Raw genomic sequence first — 21,095 nt, 5'->3', positions numbered from 1 at the left:
TTTCATATCATCTGAGATTCCCAAAGATTGAAAAACTGCCGCGGTCATCCCCCTCTTCAAAGGGGGAGACACTCTAGACCCAAATTGCTACAGACTTATATCCATCCTACCCTGCCTTTCTAAGGTCTTCGAAAGCCAAGTCAACAAACAGATTACCGACCATTTCAAATCCCACCGTACCTTCTCCGCTATGCAATCTGGTTTCAGAGCTGGAAATGGGTGCACCTCAGCCACGCTCAAGGTCCTAAACGATATCATAACCGCCATCGATAAGAGACATTACTGTGCAGCCGTATTCGTTGACCTGGCCAAGGCTTTCGACTCTGTCAATCACCACATTCTTATTGGCAGACTCAACAGCCTTGGTTTCTCAAATGACTGCCTCGCCTGGTTCACCAACTACTTCTCTGATAGAGTTCAGTGTGTCAAATCGGAGGGCCTGTTGTCCGGACCTCTGGCAGTCTCTATGGGGTGCCACAGGGTTCAATTCTCGGGCCGACTCTCTTCTCTGTATACATCAATGATGTCGCTCTTGCTGCTGGTGATTCTTTGATCCACCTCTACGCAGATGACACCATTCTGTATACTTCTGGCCCTTCTTTGGACACTGTGTTAACGAACCTCCAGACAAGCTTCAATGCCATACAACTCTCCTTCCGTGGCCTCCAACTGCTCTTAAATACAAGTAAAACTAAATGCATGCTCTTCAACCGATCACTGCCCGCCCGTCCAGCATCACTACTCTGGACGGTTCTGACTTAGGTATTTGTAGTTGTCCACATATTCTAAGTGTCAGGCTAGACTGTAAACTCTCCTTCCAGACTCACATTAAGCATCTCCAATCCAAAATTAAATCTAGAATTGGCTTCATTTTTCGCAACAAAGCACCCTTCACTCATGTTGCCAAACATACCCTCGTAAAACTGACCATCCTACCGATCCTCGACTTCGGCGATGTCATCTATAAAATAGCCTCCAACACTCTACTCAACAAATTATAAGAGTGTCTACTAAATGACTTAAATGTAAATGTAAATTGGATGCAGTCTATCACAGTGCCATCCGTTTTGTCACCAAAGCCCCATATATCACCCACCACTGCAACCTGTACGCTCTCGTTGGCTGGCCATCGCTTCATACTCGTCGCAAAACCCACTGGCTCCAGGTCATCTACAAGTCTCTGCTAGGTAAAGCCCCGCCTTATCTCAGCTCACTGGTCACCATAGCAGCACCCACCCGTAGCACACGCTCCAGCAGGTATATCTCACTGGTCACCCCCAAAGCCAATTCCTTCTTTGACCGCCTTTCCTTCCAGTTCTCTACTGCCAATGACTGGAACAAACTGCAAAAATCACTGAAGCTGGAGACCCATATCTCCCTCACTAGCTTTAAGCACCAGCTGTCAGAGCAGCTCACAGATCACTGCACCTGTACATAGCTAAACTACCTCATCCCCATAATGTATTTATTTATCTTGCTCCTTTGCGCCCCATTATCTGTACTTGCACATTCATCTACCATTCCAGTGTCTAATTGCTATATTGTAATTACTTCGCCACCATGGCCTATTTATTGCCTTACCTCCCTTATCTTACCTTATTTGCACTCACTGTATATAGATATTTCTAGTGTATGTTTGTTTATTCCATGTGTAACTCTGTGTTGTTGTATGTGTCTAACTGCTGTGCTTTATCTTGGCCAGGTCGCAGTTGTAAATGAGAACTTGTTCTCAACTAGCCTACCTGGTTAAATAAAGGTGAAATTAAAAATACATTTAAAAAAGCTGGTTGAGTGTGCAAAGCTGTTCAAAGCAAAGGGTGGCTACTTTGAAGAACCTAAAATGTATTTGATTTGTATAACACCTTTTTGGTTACTAAATGATTGCATGTGTGTTATTTCATACTTTTGATTTCTTCACTATTATTCTACAATGTAGAAAATAGTAAAAAAATAAAGAAAAATCCTGGAATGAGTAGATGTCCAAACTATTGACTGGTACTGTATATCTACAGAAACTGTTTGAGTGTTTGTTTAATATCCTACTGATTCTGTGAGCTCTAAGCTGTGATTTATTTAACTGTGGGGGGGGGGGTTCTCATCATATGGCATGCTTGCTGCTATTTTGGCTGCGTGGTGATAAAATAATGTTATGTTCCTAGGCTACATGTATGAAGTATTCAACATATTGATTTAATTAAGGGGTATACCTATGCTAAGATCAGTATTTCTAATAAAATAGTTTGAGTGCATCAGATAGCCAGATGCATTTATTTATTTTAGGCTTACGCCGCGTTTTAATTGCACTGTGCAATCAATATTGACCAAATAGTCTACAAGTTCTCTTTCTGTTTGACCTATTCCGATATTTTGAGGAGAAAAACGTAACAAGCAGTGGACATCTGATGCGCTGTTAGGGTTGGTTGAGCCAAACAACACAGAGCATATTGGACTGATCTTGGAGTTATTTATATGTGCCCTTATAAGGCAGACTAATGTCCCATTTGGTAGGTAGGCCTACTGTAAATTCTGGAGGATGTACCCGACCAAGGGTGGCTAGGAGCGTATCGCCTTCCATTCCCATAAAGGTAAAGGTTAAAGCACCCCTGGACCATTATAATAACTTGTATCGTTTTAGAATGAATTGAGGCAGGCTGATGTAGCCCTCTCGGTGAATCTAAACAGGGCGTGCATGATGTTCCCGGGGTGCTCGTGACATTCTTCTATACCCAAAGAGGAAAGGGAATAATGCACCCCTCAGCCTTTATAAATTCTAAAAGAGAATAGGCCTATGTATGTTGCCGTTATTCCGAGCGTGAGGTCCTGTTGGTTATTCCGCTTTATTATAGACTGACTGCACTGTCACCAGAGCAGGCCTATAGTATAGTTTAAACATTTCCTGCACCGCATGAACTATAGGCCAATATTGAGGTTGCCTAACTGGGACAACACAATACTTTTCTGTTCAGCCATGTTTAGATTTTATTGTCCAACAATTTTCTAAAATGTTTCAGAGAAATATCTAGAACAGAATTTTCTACATGGCAATTTGTGGTTGTCTACGGTAAAGCCCTTGTAGAAAACGAGGGTTCACCTGGTTCAGTATTTTTAGAAAGAGTGCCATGCAGCAGCGCCCCCAACCAGAGCGAACTGGGTATCTCAAGTGATTCTCTCCATTTTAACCCATCTTGAATTTTACATATTTTTTTCATCTTTGAATTACCCTAGTTTGCACCTCATTGATATTCTTAAAATACCAATAGGCCAATAAAGTTGTCAGATAAACAATTTCACAAAATTTGCTATAATACAGGCTTTACACTTCTTATCATTAGAACAGCCTCTCTGGATTTATTTATAATTTCTTTAGTGTTGTTTACACTGTTCCAAATTGTCAGACAATGTTTATAATAACAATAATAAATAACCCTCCTTTTCCTTGATCTCCTTATTTTATTTATCATCATATAATAATAAGAAATGTCATTATCATTAGTATGCTTAGTATAGCAGCCTTGTATAACCACCACCGAGCTATAGGCCTAAGAGTGATTCTGTTTAGTATTAATACCGTACCTTACTTAGGCCTATATTTCAATACTTATATACAGTTGAAGTCGGAAGATTACATACATTTAGGTTGGAATCATTAAAACTCGTTTTTCAACCACTCCACAAATTTCTTGTTAACAAACTATAGTTTTGGCAAGTCGGTTAGAACATCTACTTTGTGAATGACAAGACATTTTTCCAACAATTGTTTACAGACAGATTATTTCACTTATAATTCACTGTATCACAATTCCAGTTAGGTCAAACGTTTAAACAACAATTCCACAGTCAACTTAGTGTATGTAAACAGCTTGGAAAATTCCAGAAAATTATGTCATGGCTTTAGAAGCTTCTGATAAATTATGTCAATTAGCCTGAGTCAATTGGCGGTGTACCTGTGGATGTACTTCAAGGCCTACCTTCAACCTTCAAACCCATTGCCTCTTTGCTTGACATCATGGGAAAATCAAAAGAAATCAGCAAAGACTTCAGAAAAATGAACGTACTTTGCTGCGAAAAGTGCAAATCAATCCCAGAACAACAGAAAAGGACCATGTGAAGATGCTGAAGGAAATAGGTACAAAAGTATCTATATCCACAGTAAAATGAGCCCTATATCGACATAACCTGAAAGGCCGCTCAGCAAGGAAGAAGCCACTGCTCCAAACCCGCCATAAAAAAGCCAGACTACGGTTTGCAACTGCACATGGGAACAAAGATCGTACTTTTGGAGAAATGTCCTCTGGTCTGATGAAACAAAAATAGAACTGTTTGGCCATAATGACCATCGTTATGTTTGGAGGAAAAAGGGGGATGCTTGCAAGCTGAAGAACACCATCCCAACTGTGAAGCACGGGGGTGGCAACGTCATATTGTGGGGGTGCTTTGCTGCAGGAAGGACTGGTGCACTTCACAAAATAGATGGCATCATGAGGAAGTAAAATTATGTGGATATATTGAAACAAAATCTCAAGACATCAAATCAGGAAGTTAAAGCTTGGTCGCAAATGGGTCTTCCAAATGGACAATGACCCCAAGCAAAATTCCAAAGTTGTGGCAAAATGGCATAAGGACAACAAAGTCAAGTTATTGGAGTGGCCATAACAAAGCCCTGACCTCAATCCCATAGCAAATTTGTGGGCAGAACTGAAAGTGTGTGCGAGCAAGGAGGCCTACAAACCTGACTCAGTTACACCAGCTCTGTCAGAGGGAATGGGCCAAAATTCACCCAACTTATTGTGGGAAGCTTGTGGAAGGCTCCCCAAAACATTTGACCCAAGTTTAAATTGTTTAAGACAATGCTACAAAATACTAATTGAGTGCATGTAAACTTCTGACCCACTGGGAATGTGACAAAAGAAATAAAAGCTGAAATAAATCATTCTCTCTACTATTATTCTGACATTTCACATTCTTAAAATAAAGTGGTGATCCTAACTGACCGAAGACAGGGAATTTTTACAAGGATTAAATGTCAGGAATTGGAGTTTAAATGTATTTGGCTAAGGTGTATGTAAACTTCCGACTTCAACTGTAGGCTTCTGTATCAATCAATCACTTATTTGTTCTTGTCATCACACAGCATATAAGTCATTCACGATTTGAAACAATAAACATAAATAAATTAGGCCTAAACCGTTCCATTTCAGAAATTGCATTCACAAAGGAATGCGACTGTTTTTAGTCTTTGCTATAATATATTTTATTTTGTGTTGTTTACATTGTTCCAAATGGTCAGGAAAAGTATATTGTAATCTAACAGCACCTGTTTGGGACATCCTTTCGATAATCACGCAGCAATAAAAGGGAAACATGCAATGCTCTGATCCATTAGAAATGTCAAAAGATACCTGATTACTTCTTATCCCTTGCACAAATAACCTACAGCAGTGTCTGTCCTGAGCTCACTGGTGCGGGAAACTGAGGGCCCAGAATATTTTATACAATGTTGCAAGTTTGCTAGCAGGAGCTTCAGGCCGGACACACTTGATAGTTACAATTTTTATGTTCATTGCAGACAGGCCATGCGTAGCTAATGTGATTTATAAGATACTTTCTTCTTGCAGGCTGCAATGTTTTTATTTGTTTGCTTTATGTAGGCTATTTTTACATGGTTGGCAATAGAAGATAGTGAAAACCGTTTCTTAGAAATGTTTGCAAATATTTACACTTATTTACATAAGTATTCAGACCATTTGCTATGACACTCGAAAGTGAGGTCAGGTGCATCCCGTTTCCATTTATCATCCTTGAGATTTTTCTACAACTTGATTGGAGACAATTGATTGGATATGATTTGGAAAGGCACACACCTGTCTATATAAAAGGTCCCACAGTTGACAGTGGATGTCAGAGCAAAAACCATGCCATGAGGTCGATGGAATTGTCCGTAGAGCACCAAGACAGGACTGTGTTGAGGCACAGATCTGGGGAAGGGTACCAAAACATGTCTGCAGCATTGAAGGTCCCCAAGAACACAGTGGCCTCCATCATTTTTAAATGGAAAAAGTTTGGAACCACCAAGACTCATCCTAGAGCTGGCCGCCCGGGCCAAACTGAGCAATCATGTGGAGAAGGGCCTTGGTCAGGGAAGTGACCATGAACCCAGTAGTCACTCTGACACAGATCTAGAGTTCCTCTGTGGAGATGGGAGAACCTTCCAGAAGAACAACCATCTCTGCAGCACTCCACCAATCAGGACTTTATGGTAGCCACTCCTAAAGGCGCATGACAGCCCGCTTGGAGTTTGCCAAAAGGTACCTAAAGGACTCTCCGACCATGAGAAACAAGATTCTCTGGTCTGATGAAACCAAGATTGAATACTTTGGCCTGAATGCAAGCATCACGTCTGGAGGAAACCTGGCACCATCCCTACGGTGAAGCATGGTGGTGGTAGCGTCATGCTGTGGGGATGTTTTTCAGCGGCAGGGACTGGGAGACTAGTCAGGATCGAGGCAAAGATGAATGGAGCAAAGTACTGAGAGATCCTTGATGAAAACCTGCTTCAGAGCGCACAGGACCTCAAACTGTGGTGAAGGTTCACCTTCCAACAGGACAACAACCCTAAGCACACAGCCAAGACAACGCAGGAGTGGCTTTGGGACAAGTCTCAATGTCCTTGAGTGGCCCAGCCAGAGCACGGACTTGAACCCGATCAAACATCTCTGGAGAGACCTGAAAATAGCTGTGCAGCGACGCTCCCCAACCAACCGGACAGAGCTTGAGAGGATCTGCAGAGAAGCATAGGTGAAACTCCCCAAATACAGGTGTGCAAAGCTTGTAGCGTCAAACCCAAGAAGACTCGATCGCTCACAAATGTGCTAAAACCAAGTACTGAGTAAAGGCTCTGAAAAATTTAGTAAATGTGATATCAGTTGTTTTTTTACACATTTGCAAAAATGTCTAAAAACCTGTTTTTGCTTTGTCATTACTGGGTATTGTGTGTAGATTGATGAGGGGAAAAAAACTATTTAATCCATTTTTAGAATAAGGCTGTAACATAACAAAAAGGTGTAAAAAAATCAAGGGGTCTGAATACTTTCCCAATGCACTGTATGGGTCCAGTACAATCTATGCAAGAACCAGAACGCATGATTTTCACCAGAACTTGAAAACATGAAAAAAATGTAAATACATTATGCTCCATACATACATACGGTATGCTACAGTCGAAACGACAACACGATATACAGAAAATAAGACACTTACTTTGATTGGAACGCACACATGTCCAAAGTTATTATTTGTAAAGAAAACAACAGTGAAGGCAATGCGAAGAGAGAAGCTTGTCCAGTTCAGTAAAGCCTCAAACATAAATTGGCCGCAACAATGAAATGGGCTACTTCTATGTGAATGAATACAACTTGTTATGAAATAATTTCAAATGAACATGTTGAAATATAGCCTATAGATAATTAGCAGGCAGCATGTGTCTTGGTTTGAGGGCAGTGTAGGTTAACAGTCCTGTTTCGTAACAATCCCATTTTTGAACAGTGAGTGCATTCTGACATCACGCGCATAAAAAGATCTCAGGCTGGGGGCGACCGTTAGAGATATTTGGAACGCACATGAGAAAAGGTTAAGCATCAAAGAATTCAGTACATATTGTTGATTTTATTAAAACACATAGGGTGTGTCTATATAAGGAAAAATATACGTTTTAAAATTTCTACCAATCAATTGGTGGAAAGAAAAGACGACTCTCAGTCAACTAAGATTGTTTGTCGGGGACAGCCCTAATCTGCAACATCAATTGATCATCCATATAACGTCCACTCACTTGGTGCGGATGTCTGGGTCCTCGTAGCTGGAGTGACACATCTCGCTGAAGCGCGAAACAAAGAAGTCATAGCTGCGATGATAAGATGCAGTGTCCTCCTCAATGTTGGCAAACTTGACAAACTGAGGGAGGGGGAGAGAGGAGGGTAAATTAACATCAATCTCCATCTCAACTGGAGAAGAAGGCAATACATCTGTGTCTCTCTCTAACTGTCATATTCTTCCGCTTTCTTTGTCTAATATAATCCCAAATCGAATTTTGCAATTAATTTCTGGGAAAAGAGTAGCAGAAAACCCACGTATTGAACTGCCTGGCAAAGAACAGATTCTGACTGCCGCTGAAATGTCACCATTTCAACTTTAACACTTTATCATTTCGTTTCACACCACTCCCCAATTAACAACTAAACAACGTGCTCCTCTTGGGAACGGAACAGAGGGAAGCCTTCCTGAAGCCAACCTGTGGTGATGACTTTTTAATTAGATGCCTGATTAAACCCATTCTGATGGACAAACCAGGCTAAACAACTGCAGATGACCGGACCGGACCGGACGCAGAGGCTAAAATAGCACCGGGGTTGTGATGTACCCAGGGCTCTAGGATATCTGGTGCCACTGTTATTTCAAGTATGACAACGCAATGTAGTCTAGACTAATGTGTCGTGTCCATTTAAACACAGATAAACACAAGGAATCTGCATACATAGAAGGGGTATTTGAATTGAACTAATTTAGGCTCAGTGTATTGAGTAGTTTTAGGTGAGTCCTAAAGGGAACAGGAGGAGACCTTCAGTAGCTGTCCTGGACCACTATGACTGTGGTGATAATCTCTTTCTAATCCTCTCCTCCCTTCCTCTCCTCCCTTACTCTCCCAGATAAACACCACAGCATGAGGCAAAGACTGATGTGCTGGCTGGTGTATTTAGTAATCATACATAAGCACATCACTTTGGGGTCTGTGCATGTATAAGTGTGTTAGGCGACGTCCCCTCGTCCTGTCCAAACAACGTTGATATAAAGGACACATTGCTGGGCCTAAACAGTGTTAGGCCTAGTTCTTTTTTTATCTAGTCTAGGCTGCAATGATTTTCAAATTGTTAGGGCTATGTTTCTGCTGTCCATAAAAATACTCAGATATCAGTTATATAAGCCTACCTTTTAAAAAGGGATATTATAGCTGTATCAAGTGTATTCTATTGTTATTTCATCTTGATCATCTGGGTAAGTGCTTATGCATCATTCTTCCATTAGGATACTTTCTGACAGTTTCAGACTGTAAAAAGGATTTCACTATAGTATAGCCTGCCTTAGTAACTACAGTATAGCCTGCCTTAGTAACTACTGCCTTAGTAACTACAGTATAGCCTGCCTTAGTAACTACTGCCTTAGTAACTACAGTATAGCCTGCCTTAGTAACTACTGCCTTAGTAACTACAGTATAGCCTGCCTTAGTAACTACTGCCTTAGTAACTACAGTATAGCCTGCCTTGCGCTAAATAATTTAAAAAATGATGGTTGACTTGGGAAAGAAAAGCAGGTCTTCGGTTTCAGGCCGAATGATAAAGGTGAGCCAGCAGACCTGACTGAAGTCACTTGCAGAATTTGCAAAAAGATGATCAAGGCAAAGGATGTACGGACAACAAACCTCCAACATTTACATGTCCGTCATCCTGCGGAGTTCGCTACTCTGAACATGCTGTTGTTCCTTACCAGAAACCTTTAGGTAGGCCTAAGACAAGGTAAAAATAAAAAAAATAAAAAATGCACTATATTTTATTTTTTAATGTAGCCTATGATTAAAATACAGATGCATCTTATTGGAAAGACATAGCCTATAGGATAGGCTCAAATATTGTGCCAAACCTTGAGACTTATTAACACGGTTTGTGTTTTTGCACTAATTTAGGTCATTTTCATACTTACTTTATTTATTTTGTAACGTCTAGGCATATATTTAGGATTTGTACAGTTCGATAGCAAATGGAATATCCTAATAGGCCTATTCGTTTTAGAATTAGCCATTGTTAATTCGTTCAAGTGTTGTAAAGAATATTATAAATAATCATTAGTTTTATCTGATTGTATAATTAGGATTTGTACAGTTCAACAGGCACATGACATGGCCTATTATCCTTAGTCTCATTCCTTTTCAGTCTAAGCCAATGTTCATTCAAGTGTTAAGCTATAAAGACATATAAGCTGCATAATCATTTGTTTTATTTGATTGTTGACATTTATATGAACGCACAATTTCTAAGCTATTCAAAATAAAGTAGTTTGAGAGACAAGTATGACACCAATTCATCATTTATAGATGTTTGTTTCCACTTACTGAAAGTGCTGCTGCGGGAGCTTGCCACAATTGCCCGTTGTGCAATTCAAGGATATGAGTAAATACTTAGAAAATATTATAAATATAAAATGTATAAGTTTAACTTGTATTGACAGTAACCTATGTGTAGGCCTATATTATTGTCTGTTTGGTTTTCAAGGAGGGATTTTCCGACGGCACAATTTATTTTGCCTACATTTTGGTGAAGTAAAGCAGAAACGTAACAGGTTTAAACAAACTTTCTATTTGATTAGTCTATCTTGCAGATGTTTGTTTTCTCTCTCATTATTACGATAGTTTTATTAATTTTGTCTATTTGCAAAAAACTTTTGAGATGGAACTCTGAGACCTATAGATTCCTTCAATGGTTGATCATGAAATAGTAGGCTATGCCTATAACAACAAGTCACATTCAAATCGAATGGGGATTGGGAGAAAAAGGGAAAATCAAGATCTTAAAACAATAAACCAGACAACGGAGTGTCTGCTCAAAAAGGCCCATGATCATCCAACATTGGAAAGACGGAACAAAACATGACAGGTCCCATCTGAATTTTTGCACTGCTTTGGTGCTCTCCGCTCTTTCTACAATCTACATTGTTCTCTTGCAATATGTTAGTCTAACTACCTCATATGTGTTGAACATTTAGGCTATGGCAAATGTGGAATAGGCCATTTGGCATGGCGCCCTGCTGTGTGCCCACTGCACTGCGCTGTTGTGCGCTACCAGACTCCAAAGGTGCAGTCAAATTCAAATATGTTAAACCATTGTTTGTGGCATCACAATGTTGTCACCATCGACGATGGCAGTCAAACATCGTCGATAGACAATGTAATCGTAAAATCGTCGAACCCTAGTGTGTGTATATCAGTGTGTGTGTAACCCATGGTATCACTAGACAGTGTTGCCAGTGTGGTAAGTCTGTCTCTATGGGTAATGTTATTTCCTTGATAGTTCCGGTTCCCTCCTGACCCTGCTGCTCTGACAGCCCTGTCTGATAACACTGATAGCTGCTACTGGCTGCTATTGCACATCATCAACCAGATAACCATTCTCTCTCTATGCATACCCACCCTCTCCACCTCCTCCCTCCCTGGTAAAAATGTGCATTTATGTTTAGATCACCGTCTGGCATCTTCTATTTACATGGCCGTTGCTACATTACATTTCCTACAGAATAGACCTGCAATTATATTTCTTTGTGATTCATTGCAGCCAGCTGCTAGTGTGTATTGTCAGATAAAACCAGACTGTTTATCAAGGTGGGCGTCTTCTATTCTACTCACAGAGTTGGTTCCCAGGATCTGTAGGTTGGGTTTGTCGGCCTCCAGCAGTTTACGGACCATCTTAAGGAAACTCTCCACAAACAGGTTGATGCTCTGACAGTGGCACGCCATCAGCAACTGATCCAGAGCCTCCATAGCTATACACACATACCTGAACACACACACAGACACGGTAGTTATGCCACACACCATAGGTCTTAAGACCATTACATTCAACTAGAATGCAAATGAGAAAGTAATAGCCATGGTGCATTTTGAGCTGACATGGACGACAGTTGACAGATGTCTGTGCTGTATATTCACGGCTCAGGTGTAACTGTGGTGTTGCTCACCCGTAGCGGTGCCTAGCCACGTCCCTGGAGAGCCTCTCTGACAGGTAGGCCCCGATACGGTCCAGCTTCTCTGGAGCTGACAGGGCATAGAATGTCAACTTCTCCATGTTAGCCTTCACCAACCCGTCCTACAGACAGACCGAGAGATCGAGGGGGAAGACAAGAGAAAGAGAAAGGTGGAGGATTAAGGTGAAAAGGGTTAGGTTTGGGTTCTTGGTTCACTGTCTCCACAGGACAGGAATACACTCAAATCAAAATCAAGCTTTATTTATACAGCACATTTCAGACATGGAATGCAACATGCTTTACAGGAAAATAAAAAAATTTAAATAAAAGATTAAACATTTACTACACAACAAACATAAGATTTAAAAAAAAAAAAAGAATGACAAACTGAATGACTAAAAAGCACCCTAATAAAATGCAAAGCTAAAAATGTGTGTTTTAAGTTCTCTTTTAAATATGTCCACCGTTTCAGCCTCCCTCAGGTTCTCTGGCAGGCTATTCCAGAGGCTGGGGGCATAATAACTAAAGGCTGCCTCTCGGTCCTAGGCATCAGGATAGTTAAAAGGCCAGTGCCAGAGGACCTGAGGGACCTACTTGGTACATAACTTAAAAGCATGTCTGACATGTATTGGGGTGCACAATCGTGGATTGATTATAAACCAATAGAATAATTTTTAAATTAATTCTAAAACTTACAGGCAGCCAGTGCAGAGACCTTAAAAGCGGTGTAATGTGTGCTCTCCGGTCTTGGTCAGTACCCGTGCTGCAGCATTCTGTATGTTTTGCAGTTGACCAATGGCTTTCTTGGGTAGACCAAACAGGAGACCATTACAGTAGTCAAGCCTACTTATAATAAAAGCATGGATGAGTGTCTCTGTATCAACCTGAGAGAGAAACGACCACAACTTGGCAATGTTCCTCAGCTGGTAAAAAGCTATTTCGATTATATTGCTAATGAAATTTTGTTCAGAATCTATAATAACACCTAGGTTTTTTTCCTGGTGTTCTATCTTTATTGCCAGTGAATTAAAATGTGCGGCTCGATTCTCTCTCTGTGCTTTGGCTCCAACAATAAGTACCTAAGGTCATGTCTTGATTTAGCTGGAGGAAGTTGTAAGCCATCCAAGTATTTAAATCACTAATACAGTCTAATAATTTATCAGTGGAGCTAAAATAGTCTGGTGACACAGAAATGTAAAGTTGTGTATCGCCTGCAAATCAGTGAAAATCAATGCTGTGCTTTCTGATAACGCTACCAAGGGGTAACATAGATAAACTGAACAGTACCGGACCCAAAATGGAACCTTGTGGAACGCCACATGTGATATGTATTTTCTCAGAGTTATGTTCACCAAGGGTGACAGAAAAAAGAAAAAGAGGACAACACAACACAAGCATGCGGCCATGCCCACACGCTCGGTCACACCCCCTCCAGGTCAAACAGTCTGGGCTCAAGGACTAAAATCGTCCACTCCACAGAGTCTGGTGAGATAGCCTCTCATTTACATTTAGACTAGTAATGATCCAATAAAATAGAATGAACTTTGATCACAGGAATTGCCTCCATTGTATATTGTATTTTGGTATTTTATTAGGATCCCCATTAGCTGTTGCAAAAGCAGCAGCTACACTTCCTGGGGTCCACAAAACATAATACAGAATATCAATACACAAGAACAGCTCAAGGACAGACCTACATACTTTTTATAAGGCTTGAACTATAAAATGTGTGGTAAAGCATTGAAAATAATACACAGCTAGAATTAAAAGTCATTACCAGACAGAGTTATACATAACTCTATATGATAAACACATTAACCCGACTTTGGTCTATTCTCCCTGACTCTGGATTTAGTGTCTGACTCAACGTTATCTGAACGCTCAGGTTGTACACTTAAGACTTACACAACACACACATACTTTTTATCTCCACCGCAGCCATGTGAATGTTATCGGAGAGCTCTGGTTAGTCTCACACACACATTCCAGACACACTGTTAGTGTGAATGAGTGAATGATAGAGGGTTGTGGGTTAGTCCCTGGGTGAGGGGATTAGATTAGTTACAGTCTCTGTGTCGGGAGCTTAGAACCCAAAATTAGAAACAGGCTGGTTTTTGGGGCATGCAGCACACAATTGACATGCACACACAGCAGAGAAATTAGGTCTCTGCGTTCTGAAATCTCAGATGTGATGCTGGCAACAGATCTGACAGGTAGACTGGGCTATTTTTATAACATTTACAAATAATTGAATTCAATCAAGTCATTCTCCTTCACAGATATGGTGATATATGTAGAATATCTTCAATAGTGACTTTCTTCCTTGTCCTTCATATTCTCTCATTGTGACAGGACCGGTGAAAGTAATTCAGAGGTTGCCTGCCAAGAATTCACTTCTATCTGTCTAGTCTTTTCAGATCAGTGAAGATGAGGAGACCACTAGAAATATTGGAATGACAAAAGGTCACAGGAAGTAGAGAGCATTGCCACAGGAAACAGGAAGTGTCAGTTGAACTCTCACCTCTGGGTCCTCTGGGAAAATGTTGTCCACCAGTCTCTTGTAGCGGGGCCTCAGAGCCCCACAGCAACCACACACCCCTACAGGAGAGATGGAAGGAAACACGGAGAGTGGGTGAGTGAGCGAGTGAGAGTAAGAGGTGGCAGACAGACGTATGAATTAATAAATCATGTTTGCAACTGCAGATACCTGACCATGATAAACCATCAATAAAATAAGTCCTTCACAGAGAGTTAGTGAGACCACGGTAAAAGCTCAGGTTGTTGCAGTGCTACATCAAGTCTGTCACCTAGTACACCTTAGTGTCAGCAGCATCCACCTCATGTTGACTGAAGAACACCGTTATTATTGACAAAGTTAAATAAGCCTTGCACAGCTCAGAGATTAATCAAGTTTAGACATCCATCAACACAGGGCTGGGGGGGGGGGGGAGCTTGGAAAAAAGCTCGGAAAGAACTACACAGCAGCGGAGACTAGAAAGCCTGTCCTTGCAGTTCTTCAAGACCAGTTTATTCACACAGGCTGAGAAATAGATGCCTTTGTTCTAAGCTCCCTTTAAAAGAGGTCAGACATCTGAAGAATGTGGCCACAAAGGCATTGGAGCACAAAGACACACACTGAGACACGAAAGACATTTTAAAAAAAGACATTGTACACACTTTTTTTTCTCTCGAAAAGACAGTCACTCAGTGTGCGCACACACACAATCTATACATCACAGTCTCACAATTGACAACCTTGAGGAAAGTTGTGTAACACTGCGTGACTTGCAGAGAGAGAGAGAGAGAGAGAGAGAGAGAGAGAGAGAGAGAGAGAGAGAGAGAGAGAGAGAGAGAGAGAGAGAGAGAGAGAGAGAGAGAGAGAGAGAGAGAGAGAGAGAGAGAGAGAGAGAGAGAGAGAGAGAGAGAGAGAGAGACTGATTGGCGCAGAGAACTCAGCAGTGATGAGTCATAGGGCAGGCAACTAGATTCAGCTGCAGGGAGATTTCTTTTCGGAGCGGATGGTCGGGGGACCGGAACATAATTAATCCCAAAAATAAATTGTTATTTTCAAATACACTTTCATACCTTTTTATTTATACATTTTTATTTCACCTTTATTTAACCAGGTAGGCAAGTTGAGAACAAGTTCTCATTTACAATTGCGACCTGACCAAGATAAAGCAAAGCAGTTTGACACATACAACAAAATAGTTACACATGGAGTAAAACAAACATACAGTCAATAATACAGTAGAAACATAAGTCTATATACAATGTGTGCAAATGAGGTCAGATAAGGGAGGTAAAGGCAAAAAAAAGGCCATGGTGGCGAAGTACATACAATATAGCAAGTAAAACACTGGAATGGTAGAATTGTAGTGGAAGAAAGTGCAAAGTAGAAATAGAAATAATGGGGTGCAAAGGAGCAAAATAAATAAATAAATGAATAAATAAATACAGTAGGGGAAGAGGTAGTTGTTTGGGCTAAATTATTGATGGGCTATGTACAGGTGCAGTAATCTGTGAGCTGCTCTGACAGCTGGTGATTAAAGCTACTGAGGGAGATAAGTATTTCCAGTTTCAGAGATTTTTGTAGTTCGTTCCAGTCATTGGCAGCAGAGAACTGGAAGGAGAGGCGGCCGAAGTAGGAATTGGCTTTGGGGGTGACCAGAGAGACATATCTGCTGGAGCGCGTGCTACAGGTGGGTGCTGCTATGGTGACCAGTGAGCTGAGATAAGGGGGGACTTTACCTAGCAGAGTCTTCTAGATGACCTGGAGCCAGTGGGTTTGGCGACGAGTATGAAGCAAGGGCCAGCCAACGAGAGCATACAGGTCGCACTGGTGGGTAGTATATGGGGCTGCATCCAATTTATTGAGTAGGGTATTGGAGGCTATTTTGTAAATGACATCGCCGAAGTCGAGGATCGGTAGGATGGTCAGTTTTACGAGGGTATGTTTGGCAGCATGAGTGAAGGATGCTTTGTTGGGAAATAGGAAGCCAATTCTAGATTTAACTTTGGATTGGAGATGTTTGATGTGAGTCTGGAAGGAGAGTTTACAGTCTAACCAGACACCTAGGTATTTGTAGTTGTCCACATATTCTAAGTCAGAACCGTCCAGAGTAGTGATGCTGGACGGGCGGGCAGGTGCGGACAGCGATCGGTTGAAGAGCGTGCATTTAGTTTTACTTGTATTTAAGAGCAGTTATAGGCCATGGAAGGAGAGTTGTATGGCATTGAAGCTTGTCTGGAGGGTTGTTAACACAGTGTCCAAAGAAGGGCCAGAAGTATACAGAATGGTATCGTCTGCGTAGAGGTGGATCAGAGACTCACCAGCAGCAAGAGCGACATCATTGATGTATACAGAGAAAAGAGTTGGCCCGAGAATTGAACCCTGTGGCACCCCCATAGAGACTGCCAGAGTTCCGGACAACAGGCCCTCCGATTTGACACACTGAACTCTATCAGAGAAGTAGTTGGTGAACCAGGCGAGGCAATCATTTGAGAAACCAAGACTATTGAGTCTGCCGATGAGGATGTAGTGATTGACAGAGTCGAAAGCCTTGGCCAGGTCAATCAATACGGCTGCACAGTATTGTTTCTTATCGATGGCGGTTAAGATATCGTTTTGGACCTTGAGCGTGGTTGAGGTGCACCCATGACCAGCTCTGAAACCAGATTGCATAGCGGAGAAGGTGCGGTGAGAGTCGAAATGATCGGTAATCTGTTTGTTGACTTGGCTTTCAAAGACCTTAGAAAGGCAGGGTAGGATAGATATAGGTCTGTAGCAGTTTGGGTCAAGAGTGTCCCCCTCCTTTGAAGAGGGGGATGACCGCAGCTGCTTTCCAATCTTTGGGAATCTCAGATGACACGAAAGAGAGGTTGAACAGGCTAGTAATAGGGGTTGCAACAATTTCGGCAGATAATTTTAGAAAGAAAGGGCCCAGATTATCTAGCCCGGCTGATTTGTAGGGGTCCAGATTTTGCAGCTCTTTAAGAACATCAGCTGACTGGATTTGGGAGAAAGAGAAATGGGGAAGGCTTGGGCGAGTTGCTGTGGGGGATGCTGTTGACCGGGGTAGGGGTAGCCAGGTGGAAAGCATGGCCAGCCGTAGAAAAATGCTTATTGAAATTCTCAATTATAGTGGATTTATCGGTGGTGACAGAGTTTCCTATCCTCAGTGCAGAGAGGAGCTGGGAGGAGGTGCTCTTATTCTCCATGGACTTTACAGTGTCCCAGAACTTTTTTGAGTTTGTGTTGCAGGAAGCAAATTTCTGCTTTGAAAAAGCTAGCCTTGGCTTTTCTAACTGCCTTGGTTCCTAACTTCCCTGAAAAGTTGCATATCACGGGGGCTGTTCGATGCTAATGGAGAACGCCACAGGATGTTTTTGTGTTGGTTAAGGGCAGTCAGTTCTGGAGAGAACCAAGGGAGCGTTTGACAGTAATGAGTGGAGGTCGTTTGACCGCTGACCCATTACGGATGCAGGCAATGAGGCAGTGATCGCTGAGATCTTGGTTGAAAACAGCAGAGGTGTATTTAGAGGGCAAGTTGGTTAGGATGATATCTATGAGGATACCCGTGTTTACGGCTTTGGGGTTGTACCTGGTAGGTTCATTGATCATTTGTGTGAGATTGAGGGCATCACGCTTAGATTGTAGGATGGGGTGATAAGCATGTCCCAGTTTAGGTCACCTAGCAGCACGAGCTCTGAAGATAGATGGGGGGCAATCAGTTCACATATGGTCTCCAGAGCACAGCTGGGGCAGAGGGTGGTCTATAGCAGGCGGCAACGGTGAGAGACTTGTTTTTAGAGAGGTGGATTTTTAAAAGTAGAAGTTAAAATTGTTTGGGTACAGACCTGGATAGTAGGACAGAACTCTGCAGGCTAACACCACCCCCTTTGGCTGTTCTATCTTGTCTGAAAATGTTGATTACATTGAGACAAGATCTCATTTATTTTTTATTTGTGTGAATACTTGTGCACAGATTTCCTAAATTTAACCAATTCCTAGTGAGTGTGCCCCCCCCCCCCCAAAAAAAACTACAGGAAGGAACATTCCAGTCCACCTGGATAAACACAGCTGGCTGACAATCCACTGGAATTCATTCAAAGCATTACCACTGGTTAATATATACGCTCTCAAATAAATAACCTTTCTTATTATTCATTTTTTGGAGAATCTGCAGTGCACTCTACATAGGAAGACTTCCGGAGAAGCAATAGACAACCTTGAAATAAGCTTTTAACAATTTCAAATAGGCTTGCCTAACTGAATGAGAAAAAGATAGCTCCCAACAGTTTGAAGACAGTCAGGCTGTATACAGATCCTTTCTTCCCTTCCCTCATTCTATCCTTCCTAGTTTATTTTCTTCCTTTCATGAAGATCTTCTTGATCTTTCCACCATATTGCTTTCACCTAGGCTACCCAATCATTATCAATTAATAGTTGTCAATCATCATCATCAATCACCACATAGTAGAAAGAAGGAAGGATGCATTTCAAGATGACTCTCACTAGGCAACTGTTCTGCATCTGTCTGTCCCTCTGTCACATCTCTGAGGTGGTATCCTCAGTCATCCTTACCTTGGGAGTTCAGATAAGATTTAGGCTTAGGGCCTCTGTCTGTGCGTCTGTCAGTAAAGTTTCTGTCATCGTGGTGTTAAACGCCCCCGTAGGGCTCTGCTAGCTGCAAGCAGCCGCTATCTCCAGCTCTCTATCTGCCCTCCCTGCTGCTATTCTTAGCTTTCCTCCATCACTTCCAACTCTAAATGACTGTTCTCCTCTCCTTTACACCCTCCATCCCTTCCTCGCCCATCTTGGCTGGGGGCCCTGGAGTAGGAGTCACCACTGAATTAATGACTGCATCAGGGTCCCCGGTGAAGAAAGTGGGGAGAATTGAGGGATGGGTGGAGGTGGGTCCTGTGAATGAGTCACTGAGAAGTGCTACTGTACATACTGCAAGTCTGTCCCGAGGAACAAACTTTGTGTGGAACACACACACACACACACACACACATATTACCAAAATATAATATCCCGGTAATTAAATGCCGTCATAACGTAAATATTTTTTTTTGAATAATAAAAGTTGTACATTTGCTTTATGAGTAGTGAGTGACCCTAGTGCTTTATGAGTAGTGAGTGACCCTAGTGCTTTATGAGTAGTGAGTGACCCTAGTGCTTTATGAGTAGTGAGTGACGCTAGTGCTTTGAGTAGTGAGTGACCCTAGTGCTTTATGAGTAGTGAGTGACCCTAGGGTGGCAACACACACATTCTAAGTGATTTCAATGAGTCTTTCTCCATTCTGATTGTTTTATACTCTTCAATTCAACTTTAACCAAAAGTACATTTCTGCGTTTTCACCACTTTCTGCATTTCCTGCACTTATTTCAGAATTTCCACACTGCCATGTAGGGCTGCACGACATGGGCAAGCAACAATGTTGATGACGACAATGCTTTTTTCACTTTGCTTCTTAATATAAATCCACTAGTGCTCTATAATTACACTATTAGTTTGTGTTTTTCTATATCTGAAAATGGTTAGTTTGTCTTTTCTTAGCAAGTTGGACCTAATTTGTGTTAGCCGCTAATGCTAATCGCTAGTTACACTTTTTTTCCTACCCTGTCACAATAACTCCTCCCTGGCATTTTAATTCGTTGTCATGCCAAACAACTGTATTAGAATTGCCCACTATTCTATAGAATTAGAATAATCATTCTATTTCCATGATTCCAACAATTGCAACATTTGGTAAACAACAAGGCCTAGATTGTAGCTGCATTGACCATGCAGACTGAACACAAGTGTCTCCTGATCGAGGAACAACAAGTGCACTCCTTGAGTGACAGGGGGCGGGGCTAGGTCTGTGTGGAAAGTGGCTTGGAGAGAGAGAGCAGAGAGGGAGAGCAGAGAGAGAGAGCACAGAGAGAGGATTCAAGTAGCAGAGTATACTACAAAAATTGACATTACACACTTTGTATCACATTTAACAAACCAAACACCGTTACAGAAGATAAAGTAAAAACCCAAACCAGTCCGTGCATCAATACTGGTATATAGGAAAATACGGTATACCGCCCAGCCCTAGCTGTGTGTAGGGTGTGTGTGTGTGGAGATGCATAGTTTGGTTGGGGGAAAAGGGTTGCATATTGGGAAAGGGATGGACTTTTGGGACTTCTGTTATGTTGTTGAGGGGGGTGAATAAAAATGTGGTGAATAACAGTTCTCTTGACAGCACAGTGCAGCATATTGGTGGGTGCTGTACTGAACTAGCCTAGCCTACAGGGTGTGGGCTGGTTGGAGGCAGTACGGAAGAGGGAACTAGGAATGGTAGAATCGTCAGGAGAGTACAGGGGGTGGATGCTAGATGGTAGTTGTGACATTGCAGCACAGCGAGGGGTCTCTGGCTGTCCATTCACCCTCACAGTAAACAGCTTTATTACAGCTCTGCGTACGTCATGTTCCTCTGCTCTCCAACACTCACAATAACACACACACACGAAGTGAGAGCGAGACAAAAGAGAAAGCAAGAAAAGGGGAAAAATGCACAGCAAACTCCACAACCGTACAGCAGTCAGTCAGTCTAGGCCCGCGACCCCAGTTTGATATCTGAAAATTCTCGTGACCCCAACCATGTGAATGTTATTTGGTAATTAACAGCCAATGTTTACTTTTTTATTTGAGGCTATGGAAGTCTTTTTGATTGTCTTCTCATCTCACCATCACATACTTTTAATGTGGGGCTATGACAGTCAATTGCCAATTAGTCTGACTTAATATATCTCACCACCACTAATGAGTTGG

The 21,095-nt window shown here is 41.8% G+C and overlaps 1 protein-coding gene across 3 annotated transcripts in view; it reads right to left on the bottom strand.

Moving 5' to 3' along the window:
* The window catches only part of LOC115187073 (protein EFR3 homolog B), a 70,863-nt gene that overhangs the window by 28,927 nt on the left and 20,841 nt on the right, over nucleotides 1–21,095 (bottom strand). For all 3 annotated transcript variants that reach the window (XM_029746325.1, XM_029746310.1, XM_029746359.1), the window contains 4 exons: nucleotides 14,306–14,382; nucleotides 11,779–11,906; nucleotides 11,447–11,597; nucleotides 7,829–7,950 (listed from right to left, as the gene is read on the bottom strand). In XM_029746325.1, coding sequence (XP_029602185.1) covers nucleotides 7,829–7,950; nucleotides 11,447–11,597; nucleotides 11,779–11,906; nucleotides 14,306–14,382 — 478 coding nt within the window. The remainder of the gene's footprint in view (nucleotides 1–7,828; nucleotides 7,951–11,446; nucleotides 11,598–11,778; nucleotides 11,907–14,305; nucleotides 14,383–21,095) is intronic.

The sequence above is a fragment of the Salmo trutta genome, chromosome 1, assembly GCF_901001165.1.
Source record: "Salmo trutta chromosome 1, fSalTru1.1, whole genome shotgun sequence".
NCBI lineage: Eukaryota > Metazoa > Chordata > Actinopteri > Salmoniformes > Salmonidae > Salmo > Salmo trutta.
Note: the sequence above shows the minus strand (reverse complement) of the source record. Positions and strands in the feature narration are given on the sequence as shown.